This window comes from Zingiber officinale, chromosome 1A (assembly GCF_018446385.1).
Source record: "Zingiber officinale cultivar Zhangliang chromosome 1A, Zo_v1.1, whole genome shotgun sequence".
Classification (NCBI taxonomy): Eukaryota; Viridiplantae; Streptophyta; class Magnoliopsida; order Zingiberales; family Zingiberaceae; genus Zingiber; species Zingiber officinale.
Genome location: NC_055987.1, coordinates 174,115,181 through 174,138,520, shown reverse-complemented (window position 1 = coordinate 174,138,520; position 23,340 = coordinate 174,115,181). Strand labels below are relative to the sequence as shown.

Genomic DNA, 23,340 nt, shown 5'->3' with positions numbered 1-23,340 from the left:
AAGGGACCCATTTTCCTCACTCCCGATCGGCCTTGCCAGTCGGACAGATTCCTCGTGAGCCTCATTCTCAGTGTTGACATGATTTTCTCCCTTCTTTGTACCCACTCCCCCAGTCGGCCTGGCCGATCAAATGGGTCCTAAAAGAGTCGACGAGGGCTTGATAGACCACCACAACCCTATCTCCTTTGATATTGTTACGGCACAGTTAGGATATATACATAACTGGACTATGTGAGAAACTCACATAGCTAGTAGCCCAAGAGGTCTCATGGCCCAAAAGCCTCGTTATGGTTATTACTACAATGCATGGTTTTGTTAGAAAATCTTATATATGTACGGATACTTACACCACCTATATGTTAATGTGATTGATGAATGCAGTATAAGCATGATGATGCGACAGATTGACTGATTGCAGGATAATGCATCATCAATGTAAAGATTGTGAGGGGCATGATATGTAGGTGCAGTGGAGGCCGGCAAGAGGGGGTGAATTGCTCCTAAAAAATTAGAACCATACCCTCCTCGTCTTTCAACTCAAACGGATAGCAATAGTAAAATAATTAAAGGATCTGATAGCATGATCTTCTGTGTGTCTCCTCACACCATATTATCTACAATATAAATTAAATGGACAACTACACTTAGCATAAATGTAGACATTTGACCAATGTGATTCTTATTTCTAAATAAATATTTATACAAAAAACTAAGCTTTTAGTATACATTCCAACATGGAGGTGGGGGCGAATCTGTTTCAAGGAAACTATGACTCTCGCAGGTCTTGGTCAGTTTTCCTGATCGGTCTCTTCATCCGCCCGGTCAGCCTGTCTGCTCGTCCGGTCTGCCTTTCGTCAGACCTGTCTACTGCTCTGTCAAGACCTGCTCTGTCAAGATCTACTCTGTCAAGACCTGCTCTGTCAAGACCTGCTCTGTCAAGACATGTTCTGTCAAGACATGTTCTGTCAAGACCTGCTCTGTCAAGACTGCTCTATCAAGACTGCTTTGTCAAGACTACTCTGTCAAGACCTGCTCTGTCAAGACCTTCTCTGTCAAGACCTGCTCTGTCAAGACTGCTTTGTCAAGACTTGCTCTGTCAAGACTGCTCTGTCAAAACTGCTTTGTCAAGACTGCTCTGTCAAGACATGCTCTGTCGCCCTGCAGACTGCTCTATCAAGACCTGTTCTGCAGACTTGTTCTACAAACCTGCTCTGTCGCTCTGCTGACCTGCCGATCTGCCCGCTCGGCAACACAGATTATTGCTTGGCTGATCTGCCCACTCAGCAACTCAATCCGCTCTTCTGTATGTAACATAAACCAGCCCCTGCTAGCAACCTGAGATTATCTGCTCAAGTCATCTCTATTGTAAGTTGAATTTAATTCGAGTATTTGAATTCAGCTAATATCCTGTATATCTCCGGTAACAGATTGTTTTGATCTAACAGTGTTTTTACATAGTCACAATGATGCGGCGGTAAAAGTCTCACCATGATAATGAGGAGATAAAAAAATCCATCTCGTACCAAAGAGCGATGATATTAAAGCTTTCTTCTCGTGACATAGTTTAGTCTTCAATGAATAGCACGTGTACATCAACAGCTCATCGGGAGTCATGTCTCTGATACCTAAGTCATCAAGGAGTCCAAAAAATATAATAGAAAGGAGGCATGATAAAAATAAAAAATAATAATAATAAATTCAATTAGTCTCATTGACTAGTCTTGGAGATGACCGGTCTAACTCCATGAAAATTTCTTATCGACTACCAAGACACCAAGATAAATCAGAAAATAAAAGTAGATGATGACGTAGAGAGAATCCTCCTTCCCTTATATAGGTAGACAAGCTCAAATTAAGGACACGCCTAACGGAGAAGTTTATGGGTCACACCTCCTTGAAGGATTCCATTGTAACAGTGGTGTCCCTTTGCGCATTATGATAACTATCATGTCCCTTCACATATCATCAGGTCAGACCAACTACAAGTCAGATGGTTAGACCAACGGCCATAAAGGTGTCAATTCTGATAGATCGAGTCAAATTTAGGTCGGGTTAAAAAAATAAAAAAATCTCCTCTCAAATCCAATCCGAACATGAATACAACCTGCAACCTCTAAATATAAATTGGAATCCAACCAATTCAACTAACCCGAATAATCTGATTAATCAGATTAAATTTTTTTTACTATTTTTCCTAAAATTCTTTATTTTTATCTCAATGTTCTATAATTATCACATTAACATTTATGTTGATATACTTAAAAATATCTTAATCCGGGTTAACCTGACTCAAAAATTTCTAAACTGACAATTCTCTAATCCAAATCCAACAATCCAAAAATTTGTAATCCGAATCCAATATTTTTCTGATGGACTCTGATCAGATTTATTTTTAGACGACGAAGAGCCACTAGGTTGGCAAGTCATCTTGGCGAGTCTGTAGTTCGGCGATTCGACATCTCGGATCAATTTGACAATTCGTATATTGATGATATATGTGTTGACCGAGTCTTGAACGTATCACATGGCCGAGAAAATTATATTTTCAAAAAAAAAATGTTCAAGTATAATTAAGAGATGATAATTTTGAGTAAAACTAATTTAGCCAAAACTAGTGCCCTATTATTTTTTAAAAATAATTGAATTTAAATAAATAGACAAGGTCATTGCATTTCAGTCATGCATTTGAAATAGCCAAAAGAATTTTAGAACAATAGCTATGTAGCCGCTTAAATCAAAACAATCATTTTCTCTGTAAAAATTAAATTTAATAGATAGATGCATCCTCCCAAGTCATTGTGATATATTCATGACTAAATGAATTTTATAAACTATCGTATAATCATTTTTATTTTTATTTAGTTTAAATAAGTAGATGCAGTCGGTGAAATTGGAAATCATTCACACTTTTAAAGTGAACAAAAGATTCAAATGGTCATGTAATAGTTTTGGCTAACTAACTACTATGTGATCATTTTAATTTTTTTTTAAAATATCTAGACAGTAAGATAGATTTTTAGAGCGTCCGCGTCAACTATTCTATCTAAAAATTTTATCCTAAATTTCGGATAGGGTAGTTAAAAAATATTCGCATTAGCTATCTTATCTATTCCTTAAATTTAAATATGATGTAATAGTGATTCTCAAAATTTAGAAAATCAAATCTCTACCTTAAAAGTAAAATAATATTTCTTTTTAATCTCTCTCTTTCCTCTCATTTCATAAATATAATAATAAAATAATAAAACAAAAAAGAAGAAAATAATAAAAAATTAAAGATAACAGAAATTTTAGAGTAGTTGATATAGTGTCTGATAAAAATGATTATCTAAATTTAATAAAATAAGTTATTTATCTTAAATTTTAGATATAGTGATAGGGAAAATAACGTGGGTGCTCTTACTGTGTGAAAGTCGTTTGAATCCACTGTACTTTCAAAGTATCAAAATGACCATGTACAAGTTTAAGTAAAATTGTTATGTAATCATTTTTTAGTCTTTTCAAAATCAAAATGCAATATAAGATGTTATTTAAGTCCACTCGTGCCCTTAAAATTAGTAAGACTCAAAAATGGCCCAAATTGTTATATGATTATTTTATTTTCAAATTTTGAATCAAAATAAATTGATAGATAATTGGAGGTCATTGAAGTTTACTTAAACTTTCAAAGTGGCAAAAAGATTAAAAAAATGATTATATAACAATGTTGACAAAAATTACTTTTCAAATGACTAAATTTGAATTAAAATTTGAATTTGAATAGATTGATTCATTTTAGGAGGTCGATCATTATAATCTACATATATTTTTAAAGTGACCAAATGACTTATAACTAATTTTTAATATGAATATATGATGCACTCTAGAGGTAGTTAAAGTTCATATATGAAATAAATGAAAATAATTATGCATCAATTTTTAGCTAAAAATATTATATAATTTTTCAATTATATTTCAAATGTGAATAGATAGATATACTCTAAAAGTTCATTAAAATATAATCTATTTTATAAGTGATCATACACTCAAAATAAATCATATAATAATTTGATCAAAATTAGTATAGGGTTATTTTCTCCTATGATATTGAATCTATATTGATAAATGCACCATAAAAAATCAGAAAAATCTATTTATGTTACAAATGTAGTAATTTTCTGTTAAAAAATAAAATAATGAATTTAGATTCTAAAACGCAATTCTAGTTCATTTTTTACTTTTAAAATAACTTAAGTAATCACAAAAAAAAATAGCCCAAACTACTATCTAAAAGGTTTGATGCACAAAACTATCCCCATCATGACCAATTGTAGGTAGGCTTAGAGCATCAATATCAATTTTTCTATCACATATCTAAAATTTAGGATAAACTACTCATTCTATTAAATTTAGATAATTATTTTTCATTATACACTACAGTAGCTATCCTAAAAAATTTTTTATTATTTTCTTCTCTCTTCTATATTTTTATTATTATATTTGTAATAGTAGAGATTGTAGGAAGGAGAGAGATTGGAAAGAAATATTATTTTATTTTTAAATTTGAAAGTTTTATTCTCTATAATTGAAGAAATGCTATAGCATAAATTTAAATTGAGAATTGAATGTGAATAGGAGGTAAGTGGTTTCTTTTTGACAAAAAAAAAATATATATATAAAAATTATGATAGTAAGTGATTTTATATAAATTAGTGTGGATGCTCTTACTTGTTATTTTTACAATTTAAAAATACAACGATAATAATTGTACTATTGCCAAGGGTTTCTACCTCAAACTAAGTATATAATTGACCAGTATATTAACAATTTAGTTTTAAGAAAATAATTTAATGCATCACTTTAATCTCTATTAATTTTATAAATTTATAATTTATAACTTTTAAAAAAATTATATGATGTTTTTTAAATTTATAATCTATTTTTAAAATTTATAAATAATTTACCAAGATATAATGACTTCTAAAAATCATTTTATAAAATTTATTATTATTAAATTTATAACACTTTGCCTTTGAATAAAACTACTATATGAATTTTGAATAAAATTACTATGTGAATTAAAAAAATTGATTAACTAGACGGAATAACATCGAGCTTGAGATAACCGACCTGACCCCATAAAAATTTTCCACCGACCAAACACTTACAATGAACGGTCCAAAAGTACAATATCCCTTAATTACAAGTCTCATTTTAAAAAAAATCTCTATAAATATATTATAACTGAAAATAGAATCATAAATATATACTAGATAACTGAGTAGTGAGTACCCTTAGTCGTCATAGAGTGATTGAGCACCAAGTAATAGTTTTAAATAGGTTAATGATAAAGGTATTAATGGGGCCCTTTTTTATTGATTAAAGAAAAAGACTTGATTTAAAAATTCTCAACAAGACGTACTATCACTCTCGCTAAATGTTAAAATCTAATAAAATTCTCAAATGCTAAGTTGTATTATAAAGCTGCAAACTGAAATTGAGAAGCATGCAGGTGTATGAATAGCCCTTTTAATGTTTTGCTAGTTGAAAGAGACAATCTCATGATAACTCTGAGCCAGTTTGTGCCAAATCAAACAACAAAATTGTAAGCAGACAGCATCAATGCCTTTCTCAAAAGGGGTTGAATGTTCTCTTTTTGTGCTCATCATTACTACACAGGTTATGAAAGAAGCATTTCAACGGCGATGATGGTTGGAAGATCCTACTGTTCTCAATTTATACTTCCTTGTCAACTTAATCATGATGGATGGATCTTCGGAGCTAACCACAGTTTGACCTTTTTGTCAGAACCAGATGTAGATAAGACCAAGGCAGGTGCCCCTCCTGAAAAGAAAGGACTAATCAGTTGAAAAGAAAAAACTTGAGATTGCTTGGCATGATAAGCACGACTCTACATTTCAAATGGTCATATAAGAATCTGATCTCACATTTATCAGAAATGATATCGTGACTGCCCAGCTCACATTAATTACAATGGAAACCCTTTTTTTAACTAGAACTAGGTATCTAGCTCTTCATGTCGACTAATCCTAGGATGATCGGTTTGATCCTATGGAAGTTTTTCATCGACCATCAAGATAAATCCGGAAGTCCGGAAGTGCTCGCAACAGGCGGTCCGGCAGCCCAACAACCCAGGTTTGTCATTCCACTAGTGCGTCTTAGCTAGGAATCAACCGTGGGTGTTTGGGAAGCTGCATGGGTGCCCTACACTGCAACGCAGCCCGGGGGCGCAATGGAAACCCCTTGTAACTTAATAGGTTGCAGATAATCAGAACGATTAAATTCTGCAATTGCAGATATTATATACTTAACAACTACATCAACAGAGAAGCATTAGGGCTGGCACAAAGAAAAATCTCAAGCCCAAATGATCCTTAGACAACAAACATAAGTTGTGAAAATATAGTACAGAAGGAAATCATGAATAGAAAAGTAATCCACAGATTCTTACCCACAGGAACTGATTGAGCAGCCCAAGCAATTCCAGTAATCTGACCTGAAGGCGACAAAAATAAGCCAATTATTAAGGCAGCATAATTTTTTGCACTTAAGATGCACTAAGACTTTCCAGATCACGAAATTAATTAGCTAACTAGCATGATATCAGTGTCATGCCTAATGTTACTGGTAAATCACGGAAGATATACAGGTCTACTTGCTACACATAAAGATCAGGCTCAATTGAGAAAGTTATTTCAGTAAATCGAGGTAAACAGAGTTTGGTCGGATTGAGAACGGGTGTTGGGTCAGTTCAACCAAACTACGAGGAGCTCAGTCAAAGTGGACCTGAATTGACCAAAGTAAATTAGGTTTGGGTTAGGTGGAAATCCTAACAGAGTTGGCTTCAGAAGTAACTTATGAGATATCTTTGGCAGAGAACAAATGGAAAAAGGGCCAAGGGCAAGAGATAGGTTGACCAAGGCGGAGATAGCGACAAGTTCACCTAAAGCCACCCCAAATTTGTTTTAATTAATGCAGTAGGTTGTGAATTCCCTACAGTTTTGCCCCTAGCCCTCTTTTAGACCTTAAAGTAGATGCCCAGCTAATGGCAAGGCTCCACATGGTTTAGGGTTAAAGTGGGGGAGAGAAGAAAAAAAGAATAACTGGGGGAAGGGTCTGAGAGTCATAATGAAGGTAAAAACATGTCGTATCAAATTTTACAAAAATGCTTGTAGAACTTGATTCAATGGGGAGTAGTTGATCTGCAGAACACAAACCCAGTATCAATTTTTACAAAAATGCTTGTAGAACTTCATTCAAAGAGGTATAGTTGCTGTGTAGAAAGCAAACCCACTATCCTTATGAACCGTTGAGATGCTAGCATGTGTCCATGGTAACCAGTAGTATGAATGAAGTTTAATTCATAGTTTCATACGTCGCTGACATTGCTGAAGTCGAAGAATTGGATTCGGATTAAACGCATCAGGTAGAGGTGATGATTTGGATAGTGTGGATTCAAATAGAGGTTGATTTGGATTTGTTTTGACAAGTTTATGGCCGAACCAAAATTTTATAGTCAAGCTGGGATGAATCAAAAAATGTTTCTGAGGAGTTCGCCCTCACCCAAACACCATCTCCTTTATTCTCTCCTATCGACGTCTCCTTCCTCTTCTTCCCCATAAGACACCAGCTATCAGTCCAACACCGACCATTTTCTGTATCAGACCCCTTTCCACTGGCAACCCTTCCTTCATTCTCTCTCTCTCTCTCTCTCTCTCTCTCTCTCTCTCTCCCAACGGCCAAACCAAGAAGGAACACCAACACGGTCCCCTTGGATGGGTCTAGTGGCTAGCGCATGAGGTGTTGCCACCATAAGGTCTGGGATTCGAATCTCGACAAAGACGAGGTAAATACCTCCCTTATGTGCTAGTCATTATTCCAAAGGCTAGTAGCCGCCCGTGATTTACCTCCTCCGTGTTGACCCTGGGACGGTCTAGTGGCTAGCGCATGAGTTGTTGCCACCATGAGGTTTGGAGTTCAAATCTCAGTAAACTCGAGGTAAATGTCTCCCTTATGTGCTAGTCACTATTCCAAAGGCTAGTAGCCGTCCGTGATTTACCTCCTCCATGCTAGCCTTGGGACGGATTGGCGGGGGCACTGGGGGGCGAACGTATTCGCCTTTTGCCACCAAGAAGGAACACCAACACTCCTTGTTTTCTAAGTTTCTCTGCTTCCCTAAATGAGGTTATTGCTCACATGTCAGCCAAATTAAAGGTAAGAATTTTATGAATAAATTGTATGGTTGCTATTGGAGAATAATTCGTTATTTTGGATTAATCACCACTTTTTATTCAGGTTTGATTGACTCAAGTGTTTCATATTAGTGAAACACCAACCTTGTTTCATCATTTATGGAAAAATTATGAGGTAAATATTTTATTTTATTATATTATTATTATAAATTGTCATATCTAGCTTAAGATTAGAATACAAATTGTTATTTAACAGTAGTAGATGTGTAATTTTGTAATCAAGGTAGTGGGATCAAGATTAGATCCGTCAATATTGAATTCTAGTTAATTTCTAGCTTTTATATTATTATCATTATTAGAGATTTATTTAGAGATTTTACTTTTCATATTATATTTGTAGATTCTCATTTGAGTGGAGCACATTATTTTTAGACACTTGGATCTTTTGTTGTACATTGAAATGGATTATACATGTTCTCTTGTACATTGGACATGAATGAAAATACAAAATGGATTATATAAATGTTTATAATTCTTTTTGGAAAAGAGATTACTAATATTTAAAACAGTGAAATAGGTTTTAAAATGAAGTAAAATATTGGGGGTTGAATACTGGATATTCTTTTCATGTTCACAAGTGGGCTTCTTATGGGGGATTAATATGGGAAGTGTTTATTTTTAAAAAATTAAAAAAGATATTTTGATTTACTTTTCAGTGATAACTATCAATAAACTATAAACTGCTTTCCCTTTCATTTATTTGTTGTCTTGATGTTGAAACTTGTACTTCATGATACATACCGCATATCTGCTTAGTTGCAGACCAGATGTTTCTATTCAATTAAATTAGTATAATTTACATTAAAAAGTTGATTTATGTTAGTCATTAGGTGTTCATAATTATGTAAATATTTAGAGTGAATCAATATTTTAAATAATAACAACAACGACAACCAAACTTTTATCCCATAAGGTGAGGTTAACTATATAGATCTTCCTATACCATTGGGCTTAATGCCTTGATCTCCTACTATATCCTTGTCTATAATTAAATGAAATTTTCTTGTTTTATCATTGCAAACAAGTCTTCTTTGATTTCCCTCTTCCTCGATTAATATGCGTATTTGTCATGCCCTCAAATTGCCTAACTGGGATATTTATTGGTTGCCTAAGTACATGTTCACATTATATTAAACACATCTCTCGATGTTTTCCCTCAATAGTCCGACATTTTTTCTAATATTTTTATTTCTTTTCATGCCCATCATCCACCTTAACATTATGATCTCTGCAACTCTCATCTTTTTTTTGTATGTCCGATTCATAAGCTCAACATTTAGCTTCAAATAACATATTAAGTCTAGCCATTGTTTTTCAAAACTTCTCTTTAAATTTTAAAAGTACCTTACGATTCATATAACGTGCTTCTCCATTTCAATAATCTTGCTTACATCCTATGTAAAACATCTCTGTGAACCTTGCATCCTTTTACAAAAAAAGATCCTAGATACTTGAAGCTATCAATTAAAGGTAACTCGTTATCTTATATCTTAACAATTGTCTTATTACGTCTAATACTAAATTTAAATTTCATAGATTATATTTTTACTCTACTAAGCATAAAACTTTTCACGTCTAGTATTTCCTACCAAGATTTAAACTTAACATTTATGTCTTCATGTGTCTCATCTACCAAAACGTGGCACGGAATAAGGATCAACGCGCTGACATGGCACGAGGACCAGTCAAGGATAAGCCTTGCGAGACTGATGTGGCCATGGATCGACGTCAAGATGCTGAGGTGACATAAAAGCACTAGCAGGATAGAGGATCGGTCGACCAATAGACCAGATCTAGATCTAGTTATCAAGACGATCGAGATGATCAGTAGACCGATCCTAGCCTATAAAAGAAGGCTTGACTAGAGCCTTTGAACATCAACTGTCATAAGTCCTCTCGCTCCACACAACACTTTGTGCTACTCCGACAACGAAGTTGTACTAAGATCCATACCTTGTCAGTATATTTTTATTATTGTCTCGTTGTGCTTTTCAAATCTACGGAGCGGTAAACTTGTTATTGCTTCCGATCTTTTTGGAAGAGGCAAATCTCTATCTCTAAACAATTGTTCGGAAAGAGATTGTTAGTAGATTGTCCAATTGAAAAAGATCAACGATCGCGGGCCCTAAACTAGCAGTTGGAGGCTATAACCAAGTAAAAAAGAAAATGAGTCTTTACTATGATTTACTTTTGCACTGTGCTTTTACTCTGAGTTTGAAAAAGAAAGAAAAGGTTTGAAAATGATAAAATAATGTGCACTATTCACCCCCCCCCCCTCCCTCACCCTTTAGCGTTATTTTCGATTGTACACTAACATCTTTTTTTTCTAGAATTCTTCTAATAATTTCCTTTGGACTCTGTTATAAGATTTTTCTAATCAATAATACCATATGTAAGTCTTATTTCTTTTCACAATAATTTCCAGTTAAACGTAAGATGTATAAATTTTATTATCGACCTTATAGACATAAATCTAAATTGGTTTTCAATACCTTAGTCTCCTCCCTTAATATTTTTTGAATCGTTGTTTCCCAAAATTTCATAGCATGGTTCATTAGCTTAATGTCCCTAGAATTCACACAATTTTGTACATCTCTTTTATTACTATACAAGGACTAGAGTCCTTACCCTACACTACTCAGACATTTTCTTCATTTTCAATATTAGATTAAATAACTTTGTAAGTCGTTCAATATTATATTTCCCTTGGCACTTCTATTAAATATCATCTGATCCAATCATTTTTCCATTTGCATACCATTTAACACATGCTATACTTCTGAAATTAAAATTCTAATAAAAATTTAAATTTCTATGCTCCTCTCACCTACTTAAATTTCCTAAGCTAAGTTGGTCCCTAAACTTTCATTAAAAAAGTTGATGAAAATGTCAATTTCATCGCTCCTTTAATTACTCATCCTTCACTAGTACCCCATTGGATTCATCTTTAATATATCTTATTTGGATAAGATCCCTTGCCTTTCTCTCTCTTACTTTATTTATTCTATAGATGTTCTTTTCTCCTTTTGTATCAAGCTTCACTCACTGCTTTACTGCTTTTTTAGTTTTTTTCTTAGCTACAACAAGTTTTCTTCATTCTTACAATTGTGCAATAACTTATAGGTTGTTTGTTTTTCCGTCACTTTCTATTGTTCTTTCTCATTCCACCACTAAGATTCTTTAGAATAGAATATGAAAAAAGTTGGATTTTACCTTCCTACATTCCAGGAAGATAAATGAAGATATAAAAGATGGGAACAAATATGTATATAGATTTCTTAGAAGCTTTATCTTGGGAGGGCCATTGGCAAAACTGCACTATCAACAAATGAGGATGCAATGAACCGTACATGGTTTGTTTCTAATAAAGAAAATAAACCTAATCCTTGAAAAGGGCTTTCTCACCTACCTATTTACCTCCCTATTGCATAGGGTGCACGCCAACTCTCCATTAGTTGTTGATGGACAAGTGAGATGAATTCCGAAGCCTTTTTTTTCTTATTTTTGCGAATGGAATTTCTTTGGTTTAATTTGGGACTCGCCGACAGATTTATTTTTTCTACCCTAAACCAAAAGGAAGTGATAAGACCAAACCAATCCTTATATTTATTTGTGGCCGTATAGGAACCGTATGAGGCTGAGGTCTCATGTATGGTTTTGAAATAGCGATGGGAACAGTTCTATTTTTATCGACTATAAACATAGGAACCTAGGCATATTCAATAGGCCAAGTAGCTCATTGACAATATCATTAGAACAATTATTCTAAGTATACTGAAAGGTTAAAGGACTAAAGGACTTCAAATTCACATGGGAAGTTATCTGTTGTTTGCATTTGTGGACGAGTAATCGTATGATTTCCTTATGAAATAGAGCCTGTAGAGATCAATTTGATACTCAAGCTCCAAGATGAAGTATACTCTATTCATTTTCCACATACATGAGCTGACAGTTAGTCAAACAGAAGAATATTTTGTTGAACATGGGATTCACTAGCCAAGTTGTTGAAAGCATAGACTTAGAAATTCAATATAATCTTACAGCTCCATTCGCTACTCAAGCTGTAACATGCAGGATACACACTTTCCATGTTTATAAGCTGACAGTTACTTGATCAAACAGAAGAATATTGAACATAGGATTCACTGGCCAAGTTATTCAAAGCATAGACTTGGAAATGATATCGCAATTGCTCACTGAATGATGCATATGAAAGTCACCACCTAGTATATATCACGATTGTCAATTAGTATTGGAAGTGTAAAAGGTTAGGAATTGGCCGCATTGAATTAGTGGGATCAACAAAATCAAAAAAGATAAATATATATATGTATATATATGAAAACAAAAAATATTTAATAATAACATAAAAGAAGATATTTTAAAATTTTAGAAAAAAATACATCATATTTTTAATTAAAATATAAATACCACATATTAGATATGTAAAAGTAAAGCAATCTTTAGAATCTCAAAAGTAAATCTTACCTTACTGTAATTTTTTTTAATCAAGACAATGGTTTTGCAAACTTGTAAAAGGGCTGCAACTTCTTAATTAATTTTTAAATGACAAGAAGTTGATAAATAATTTAATTAACCGAATGAAATTAAATTAATCAAATTAATTTATAGTAAAATTAAATTAATTGACTTATTGAATTAAATTAAATTCTGATTTGATTATGTTTTGATTTAAACAAAATCTCATTAAATTAAATTAAATTAAATAATTTAAATTTATTTACAAATTTATTAAATTTTAATTATGAATTAAATTTAATTTTATTAATTTATTTTAGTTAATTAAATTGTCATTTATATAATTACAAAGCACCTCGTAGAATCCAAGTTGGTAGCCTTCCTCGTAAATCACCACATGTAGTCCAAACCTCCTCTACCCATCTCACAAATCGCTACACATCATAGTCTAATCCTCTTTAGAGACCATCACATGCCACATTCCTCAATTTGGTTGATTTTTTATTTTTTATTTATTGATTTACACTGACATTTCACCATAGTAAACTTGATTACTCGAGATTTGATGAAATTCCACGGTAGTAAATTGATAGATTCTTAGCAAGATATCTGTGAAATCACTAGGAATCATATTGGTCAACACTACCTAGATACAACTTGAACGATTTGTATCAAGATCAAGCTTCAAAATCTCGAGCAACATTAGAGTTTTGATCTTTGACTGGAATGATATTGTGTCGACGTTCCAACATGTAGTGTCAATGGAAATTGAAGATGAAAGGTGAAAAGAAATGGAAGAAAAAAAAAGAACAAGAGAAATAATTATATACCTAAATTTGAACTTTGTGTTCCATCTAAAATAATATAGTTTTGACATTGTGCTCAAACTAAAAAATAATAAACAATTTTCAATTCATTTTGACGTGTTGTAGCATGCCAAGGGGTGTCACATGTAATATGACATGATATTCAGCAACATAATTGACATAGAAATATAGGACAGATTCCACGTGCCAAGCCAAGTAGTATTGAGTTTTTGTAATTTATTAGAACGATATATTTCGACAATACTGCATAGCATGGTATGAGATTTCAAACCAATATCGAGATCGTTCAAATTTGCCAACCATGGAATAAATGACACCAGCAGTTACTGGGCTAATAGCATGTCTGTGAACTGCAAAAGGATGCATTGACGTTTTGAAATATACATTTGACTGTTCATGAACTGATTCCCCAAAGGCAGTCAAATAACTGTGGATGAGGAAATACAATGTGGTATGCATTCCACTTAGAAATCTCAGCATGCATTATCCAGTTTAGTAATCTTGGACATCAATGAAAATAGGAGATATAGTTGCAAAGGTAGTATTCGTAAATGTACAGATGATTAGATAATTCACATACCGTCATGTGCTTTATCAGCTGTATCTAGAACTTTTCCAGTCTCAGCACATAACCATTGCAAAGTAGACCCACTAGTCGTTGCCAAAATTATTCCATCAGGTGAGACACTGATATGATCATAGTTAGAAACTAATCCTTTGGAATCATGAAGTGGAATTGGAAACACCCTCAAGGTCTTGGGATCCTCATCAAGATGATAACGGACTGTAGAATGTACCCATCAGATGCAAAAGACAGTCAGAAGAACAAATCCATGCAAATCATTAAACCATGACAAATGAAGCCCAAGATACATACAGCCCATCCAAGGAATACAACAAACAGAAGTATATGAGCTCATCTAAGCCCAATGATACATGTTTGCATAAGGAGTACCACCAAAGCTTCTAGTTTAGCTGATATCGAAAAAAAATACTAAATTTTGCATGAGGATGTAAAGTACAATGACATGGATGTTCTCAAGAAAAACAAATATCCAAAATTGAAAAACAAAGCAAATAAAGACAATCAAGTGTCTAGAAGAAAACAAAAAGGGTTTCTTATTTTTTTTAAAAAAAAACTATGAAGTAGGTAGATCAGATGTAACAATGCTTCAGAATAGAAAGAGCAGCTATTGAGCAATCTGTTAAGACATAATGTTGCCATGAATTCATTTTTTGAATGAAAATTTACAAAAAAGAATTTTCGCTACACATACCATTAATATTCCAAATTCGTACGGAACCATCTTTAGAAGCTGTAATTATCTTCTCCGAATCAGGTGTGAAACACAAGCAAGTTACTGCACTCTGGAAAAGAGTTATGGCAATTAATGTAGTATACATGAAGAATATCGTATATTGTCAACTTAAGTTGCAGTAGCAAAGAAGCCCATCTATATTTTTTAAACAAGCTAGCCATGGAATTGAAAATTGAATAACAGCAAAGAACAGTGATGATCCTAAGAAACCATCAATTTCAAGCAAAAATGTGCTTTGATGGCTGATGAATATATAGTGCACCAGAAAACTGAAATCCCATTGCAATCAATTAAACAGTTAATTTTGAAACCTGAGTATATCGAAATAAACAAAGCAAATATGATAAGTATAGTTTGCAGATCAAACATGAAAAATTCCAATTGTAAATTTGAAAGAAGTTAAGTCTAAGCAGCAATACAAAAATATTGAGAAGAAGATAGTATTACAGAGGAGAAAGAGATATGAACAAAGAGGAAAGAATTAATTAGCATAGAAAAGATCAAGCACAACACCTTGAACCATGGATTAAATGTCATACAGATGCCAAATATGTATTATTCTAATCAGGGACAAATCCTGAACCTAGGTCGACATAAACGAGCTAAACCTGTGTTGCATATGTCATCCAGAACCATCATTATCTCACTCATAAAACAGACACCTATCCTCTGTCCATATTGGCAAGGCCACTCCAATAGCCAGCTGCTATTGGAAAAATTGATGATTGACCATTAATATTCTATCAGATGTTCAAGCTTTCTACCAAAATTGTAAAACACTTAGATAATCACATCAAAGCCAGAAAGTCCACAATTGATCCTCCCTAATTAATTTACATTGCAAGGTTTCGTACTGTGCAAATACTATTTTGACAATTTAATTAAATTAGTTAATAATTAACTTTTTATTATAATTAATTATTTTACTTAATAAATAATTCGATTGCTAATATATATGTATTCTTCTATTTATATTTGAAAATTAATTTAATCACCTATTCTTACAATCAATTAAATTTTAATTTTTAACTTACATTTATGCATTTATAAATTGTATATTTCTTTCTTTTCATAAAGATTTACACATAATGTAGAATGTTGCAATGAGAAACAAGAGAAAATAAAAGAGCATTTAGTTTCATTTTCATTTTCTAAAAAACACGCATTTTTCCTTTCCTTAGAAAATGACTTTTAGACATTCTTTATTTTCCCATAAAATGATATCTTCTTTTCTAGAAAACAAATGTAGAAATTGCCAACCAAACAATGTTTTCCCTTTTCTCAGAAAATGAAAATGGAAAATTTACAAACCAAACGCTGCCCAAGTCTTTCCCAGATCCTTTATAAACCAAGGGGCATATTTTGCTGTACAATTCAACAATATTGGAGTTTGTAGATGCAAGAGACTTTCATTATTAAAAATGTAAATGTTGGCGCAATCTGCCCTTAGGTGACTAGAATTGATCGTAGGTTTTGATATTTGGATAAAGAATTTAAATTAGGTTGATATGTGTATTTGAGTCATGCTTGAGAAACACACATAGTGATGTCTTGGCGCTGCTAAGGTCAATGGATACGTCATGGCTTAAGGTCCGTGGAGATTAGAGAAGGATCACATGGGGAATCCGAAGGGCCATAGGATGAGAGTATCAGAGTGCAACTATGCTTGGGAAGTGAACTATGTAGAGGAAGCATGAAGGATGACACATGAAACCGAGAATTCAGGTGTATTTGAAGGACGAGAAGCCTAATGAGAGATGACCTTATGGTCGAGAAGCTGCATAGGTAAACTCTTTGTAAGTTGAAAGTTGAGAAACTTGTACTCAAGAAAAGAAGGTAGATCTCAACCTAGACAAAGGCTGAAAGAGTTCTTATTGATAAAACCTTAAACCCCAAAAGGCAATTTGGGGCTGCTCAAGGCTTGTGGTTTGGTTTAGTAGACTGACAATTAACATCTGATGTCAACTGATGGTGGCTGAGTTAACTGGGCAGCCGACTTAGGCTGACAATTCCTACAGTATAAAAGCTAGAGAGAGTTGTTGAACTGCGTGATAATAGTAAGATTTGATAACAACTACAGAATCTTCATCAGTCAACTAACAACACAGTAGTGCACTGAATTCTAGCAACTGAGATTGGATGGCTATAAGAAGGGTGAAGAGGATTTGTAAACTAATGGTTACAAATATACTCTTGTAATCAACTAAGCTCATTGCAATTCTTTCTCTTCTTCATTTGTAAGTCTCCTTGTACTCCATCGAAGTTCCCCACCTCCACAATTTGACCGAGAAGGAGAAAATATAAAGGGCTTTCAAGAGTCATCAACTAAAGAATCATAAGCCGTGGAGTAGAAACCTTGGAGGTTGTCAAACTACGTAGCACGTGTTAGCTTTGTAATTTCTTTTAGCTTCCATTTTCATCGGCCCATAAAATTATTGTCAGGTTACGGGTTCGAGTCTCGAAAATAACCTCTTACAAAATCCAAGTAAAATAGCATACAATAGACCCTCGGGACCTCGTATCGGCGGAAGATTCGTGAACCAAGTTGCCTTTTTTTCCATTTTCATCGCATATTCAGTTTATAAGCTATAACCTCACAGGGAGAAATGGTATGGTATCCACCCCCCGACCTTCCTACCATCTCACTCGCATCAAGTCCTAATAGTTGGTATCAAAGCTAGGTGTCTCTTCTACAAACTAATCGTCGAAAAAGCATGAAGAGACTGTTGGACCCCGTGGTAGTTTTGATGTGATCAACCAAGTGGGTTAGGTCCTGCTGTGTTTGATCCCTGTGTCTGAGTGTGCAGGAGCTTAGGAACACAGGAAGTCGAGCGGAAGACGCAGCTAGCGAGAAGGACGGTACGGGAAGGGAGCCGACGGGCTCGGTGCGTCCGAAGGACGAGAGAGCTGCGGAAGAGTACTTCGATGGGCGTGAAGAGCGTGCGCGGGCGCTCGAGGGACGAGAAACCGGGAAGGTCGCTCGAGGAGAAGGCCAGAAATTGAGTTCGGTGAGCCCTATTCCGGCCCGAATCACCCAAAAGAACGGAGCGTTGGAAGTCAAAAAACCAAGCTGGAAATTAGGCTACCAACTTGAGGCGCCTTGGCGCCTTCAACCACGTTGTCATGATCCGTTGCGATATGGATAAAGTTTTATCCGCCGATGAGGCGCCTTGAACCTTGGAGGCGCCTGACCTGGATAGACTTTCCAGGGAGCTATAAAGGCCCCGAGGTAGGAATTCAACAACTCAAGCAATCAATCTGTAAGCAATTCCTAGCGGTAGTTCTGAGCAATTAGAGTGTAAAAGGCTTCTCCGCCTTCAGAGAAGGAGAATTTTCTTAGTACGCTTTTCACTGCCCTGGATTAACAACCCTTTTGGTTGTAACCAGGTTAAACTTCTGTTTCTGCTTTTATTTTCTGTCTTTATTATTTTACTACTGCATTTATTCTGAGTTGAAATCCGAGGAGGGTAATTTCATTTTTTGTTTACAGCAATTCACCCCCCTCTTGCCGATCTCCGCTGCGCCAACAAGTGGTATCAGAGCCTGATCACCTCAGAAGGACTAACCGCCAACTGAAGCACTATGATCAAGACGATGGCCGGAGCGAACATCCATCCCCCGAAGTTCGACGGAGACTTCGCCACATGGTAGCGCAAAATGGAGGTATTTTTTAAAACCGAATTTGGCATTCTTTTAATAATGAAATATAGCTATGCAGTTCCAAAAGACAAGGAGGAAAATACCTGGACGAAAAAGGAGCAAGCAGATTTCGTCGCCAACGGAAAGGTTGAGTTCCACCTACTCAGCGTTCTACCGCCGCAGGAGGTAAATCGGATCGGAAGCTACGATTCCGCTAAAGATCTCTGGGAAAAATTCCTGGAGCTTCACGAAGGTATTTCCGAAGCGAAGCTAGCGAAGCGCGACATCCTCCAGAACCAGTTAACGAACCTCCGAATGAACCAAGGCGAGAAGGTAGCGCAACTCCAAGCGAGAATCAAGGAGCTGATAACGCAACTAACGAACCTTGGAGAAGAGGTAACCAACCGGGATTCTATCCGATACGCGCTCAATGCCTTCCCGAGAACTCCAGAGTGGGCCTCCTTAGTAGATGCGTACTACATCTCTAAGGGCCTCAAGGTAAGTACGTTAGAACAATTATTTTCGACTTTTGAACTTCATGAATCTCGAGTTTCAGAACTCAACGGAGCAGAGAAGACAAGTCAGAACATTGCCTTAAAGGCAAAGATGAACAGTTCTGACTCCGAAGCCTCAGTCGACGAATCCGAAGCGGAACTACTGGTAAGACGCTTCAATAAGTTTTTTAGTACTAACAAATTTAAATCGCAGAGGCATCATCGAAAGAAGAGAACGGTTCGTTTCTACAACTGCAACGAAGAGGGGCACATTAAAGATGACTGCCCAAAGCTAAAGAGAAAGGAGAAAGAAAGGGTAAAGTACAAGAAGCCAGAACCCTCCAAACACAAGAACCTAAAGGCCACGTGGGATGATTCGTCATCCTCTGAATCGGAAGTCGAAGAATTCTCGGGACTAGCACTGATGGCCAACCATCAGCTAGAAGAAACGTCCAGCTCAGAGATGAGCATTGACGAAGGGGGAGGAACGTCAGAAGAAAGCTGTAGTGAAGGGGGAGCATCACCAGATCAGGTAAGTAAGGTACGCAATCTAACCCCGAATCAATCTTTTAGATTTATTAAAGCTCTTTCTAGAGAATTAGATAAATTAGAAAAAGAAAATGAAAATTTGAAATCAGAAAATGAAAATTTAAAATTAGAAATTGAAAAATTGAAAAATGATGTATGCTTAAAGAAATTTCCAAATTCAAAATTAAGAATTTATGGTAAATTAAATTGGTATATAAGGAAGCATCAAGGTCAACTTAGGAAAATATCAAGAAACTATGTACCCCCTAGATTTCTGAATAATCCTGTAGGAAGGAACCTCTATTGGGTTCCAAAATCCGTGCTTAATTAATTTTTCAAAAATTAAAAGCTTACAGTGAGACAATTAAACATTGAAATTCTTTATGGAAGCTTTGTTTAAGGAAGTGGTTGTTGCTCCAATAACCAAGAAGGCCTAGTGCCTCGCCACGACCTGGAAGCTAAAATATTGAAAGAAAATGTTTAATTAACTTTCTGAAAAAGCATTAAACAAGAATTAAATAATGCTTTGAAAGTTTATCAAATATTGTTAAAAAAAAAAAAATCCTTAAATTTTTTTTTTGAAAATTCTAACTTAGAAATTTGTTTTATAATATTCTAAAAAGTTCATTCTTGCTTAGATATTTTTTTTAATTCAATTTAACTTGAATTTTTTTTAAAAAAAAAATATTTACTTAGAAATTTTTTTTTCAAAGATTTAGTCTTACTTGAAAATATTTTACTTAAGACCCCATTTTTGCTGTGATCAAAGGGGGAGAGAAAAGTACAAGTTTAGGGGGAGTTAGAAAAATTTAAAATTTCTTTTATTATTTTTATTTAGGGGGAGTTAGACAAATTTAAAATTTCTTTTATTATAAAAAGTGTTGCAATTTTACAAATTGCAAAAATTATGTTTAACTATTTAGTTTAGTAATTTTTCTTTAAAATTACTTTTTATGTCTATTTTAACCCTAACTTGAACTTGGGTTGATGCACATCAAAAAGGGGGAGATTGTTGGACCCCGTGGTAGTTTTGATGTGATCAACCAAGTGGGTTAGGTCCTGCTGTGTTTGATCCCTGTGTCTGAGTGTGCAGGAGCTTAGGAACACAGGAAGTCGAGCGGAAGACGCAGCTAGCGAGAAGGACGGCACGGGAAGGGAGCCGACGGGCTCGGTGCGTCCGAAGGACGAGAGAGCTGTGGAAGAGTACTCCGGTGGGTGTGAAGAGTGTGCGCGGCGTTCGAGGGACGTTAAGCCGGGACGGAAGGCTGCTCGAGGAGAATGCCGGGAATTGGGTTCAGGTGAGTCCTATTCCGGTTGGCCGCAATCACCCAAAAGAACGGAGCGTCGGAAGCTGAAGAAACCAAGCTGGAAATTAGGCTACCAGCTTGGAAGCGCCCTTGAAGGCGCCCTCAACAGGTCAGTTTTAACCGTTTGCGTGCGGATAAAGTTTTATCCGCTGACCGAGCTGGAGGCGCCTTGGACCCTCGGGATAGACTTTCCAGGAGCTATAAAAAGGCCCCTGGAGCTAGGAATTCAACAACAACTCAAGCAATCAATCTGTAAGCAATTTCTAGCGGTAGTTCTAAGCAATTAGAGTGTAAAAGGCTTTTCCGCCTTCAGAGAAGGAGAATTTTCTTAGTGCGTTTTTCACTGCCCTGGATTAACAACCCTCTTGGTTGTAACCAGGTTAAACTTCTGTTTCTGCTTTTATTTTCTGTCTTTATTATTTTACTACTGCATTTATTCTGAGTTGAAATCCGAGGAGGGTAGTTTCATTTTTTGTTTACAGCAATTCACCCCCCTCTTGCCGGTCTCCGCTGCACCAACAGAGACGATGACTGACTTAAGCATCCATCCACCGAAATTTGAAAGAAAATTATCTGTGTCAAAGCGATGGTGGTATTCTTTAAATTTGATTTTGATATGATGCTTATTATAAAAAATGACTTTGAGATCAGAGATACCTAGGGATGCCAAAGGAAAAGAATTGAAGATGAGTAAATTGGATAAAGAAATAAAAGACTCAGTGTATTTTATATGAGGGGCACTTTGTATAAGCTGGTTTATATTTTGTATGAATTGGGAGCAATTTACATGAACTAAGAACACTTCATATGAACAAGCAAAGGTTGCATTACTTCTTGATGTTAGTAACTTTAATGAAACTTGAATTCAGGTGAGGCTTATAAGATGAAAGTGTGAAGACAATTCATAGAATAAAAGGAGGATATGAGTTCTTTAAATGTTCTTCCTTATAAGGTGAAGAGACCTTCCTTATAAGTTGAGTAGGTTCACTTAAAAGGTGAAGAGGCCTTCCTTATAAGATGAGTAGGTTCCTTATAGGTGAAGGTGTCTCCCATATGAGTTGAAGTTTTCCTCATAGAGGGAGTCTGTCCTTACAGTGTATGTCACCCTAATAAGGTAAATCTCCCTTATAAGATGACAAGGTTTTGTTTATGAGGTGAAGAGGTCTTTAATTTTTGAGCTTGGGAGATTGGTTTTCTTCATAATTATAAGTAAAAGAGGTTTTCTTAATTAGATTAGGGAATATCCCTTCAAAGGTGAAGAGGTAGAGATGTGCTTGGCTGAAAACAATTTTATAGACAAGTTGAGATTTATAAATGACGTAGGTTATAAGGATAAGGTTAGTTTCAAGAGCTCAAAAGTGATGACGGAGATGAAGAATTAGGATCTCTCTGCTAGACAAATCACCTCTTAACGTGGCACACAAACTTTTTTGTAGGCATATAATGTTCACATTTGAGGTAGAATTAATAGTGTTTAGTGTGGGACTAGCTGTTGCATGAGAATGGGGAAGTAGAAGCTTATAGTAGCCACAAACTGCAAGCAAGCCTGGGAATTACTAGACAATGATAACCGTGTGACCATTTATGTAGCAAAGTGGTAGCTGAAATAAACAACTAAAGGACTGGGAACTGTAGTTTGTTCAGACCAAAGGAGAGTTGAATGTCAAAGCAGACAGGTTAGCCAAGGAAGCATGAAGAACCTGGTGTAGCATTATGGAGCACAGCCACCCACTCGTGGGTACAAGACTTGCCAGGATGTGATTATGTTAATGAGAGCATGAACACTGATGTACTAGATAATGGTTGATATTGAGAAATAAAATTCTATCCCATTTATCAAAAAAAAAGTTTATTTACAGGCTTTTACAATAGGTATTGGTCATTTGTCAGGTTGTAATGCCTACTGTACTATATATAGTATGGCACAAGTCATAGTATGTGAACGGGTAGTTACAAATTACTCCTAATGCCCAATCTTTTACCCTCTTCGGGAGATATGTTAGATTCTTATTGGTGGATATACCTAATAAGTATTTAGCTCTTAATAAAAGCATGAGGTCACTATGTTGAACATAGGTAACCTAATGTGCAAATGATAAAAATTCATTAATACAATGATTAAATGTTGCTTCCGGAAAAGATGAGATACATTAAAATAGTTAAATATACCAAATTAGCACATTGGACAAAAATACAGGGATATGCCTAGAGAAGTAGAAAATACAATAGATCAGCTGAGTCAAAACTGTGCCAACTTATATTAAGCATTGATATTAGTCATAGAAAGAGTTTCATTCTAAGCTAGCCTAAAAGTAAAATTATTGTCGTGTGACCTAGTAGTCACGGGTTTGAGTTGTAGAAACAGCCTCCTGCAATGCAGGATAAGGCTGCATACAATAGACCCTTCCCTGAGATCCAGGCGGGAGTTTCGTGCATCGAACTGCCCTTTATAGAGTTTCATTCAATCCTAAGACCAAAATAAGGATAGAAATCTC

The 23,340-nt window shown here is 35.1% G+C and overlaps 1 protein-coding gene across 1 annotated transcript in view; it reads right to left on the bottom strand.

Annotated features, from left to right (window-relative positions):
• Positions 1-5,435: 5,435 nt before the first annotated feature.
• The window catches only part of LOC122038452 (transducin beta-like protein 2), a 45,938-nt gene continuing 28,033 nt past the window's right edge, over positions 5,436-23,340 (bottom strand). The window contains exons 7-10 of the mRNA XM_042598208.1: positions 14,836-14,926; positions 14,139-14,342; positions 6,452-6,496; positions 5,436-5,823 (exon numbers count right to left, since the gene is read on the bottom strand). Coding sequence (XP_042454142.1) covers positions 5,738-5,823; positions 6,452-6,496; positions 14,139-14,342; positions 14,836-14,926 — 426 coding nt within the window. The 3' untranslated portion in view covers positions 5,436-5,737. The remainder of the gene's footprint in view (positions 5,824-6,451; positions 6,497-14,138; positions 14,343-14,835; positions 14,927-23,340) is intronic.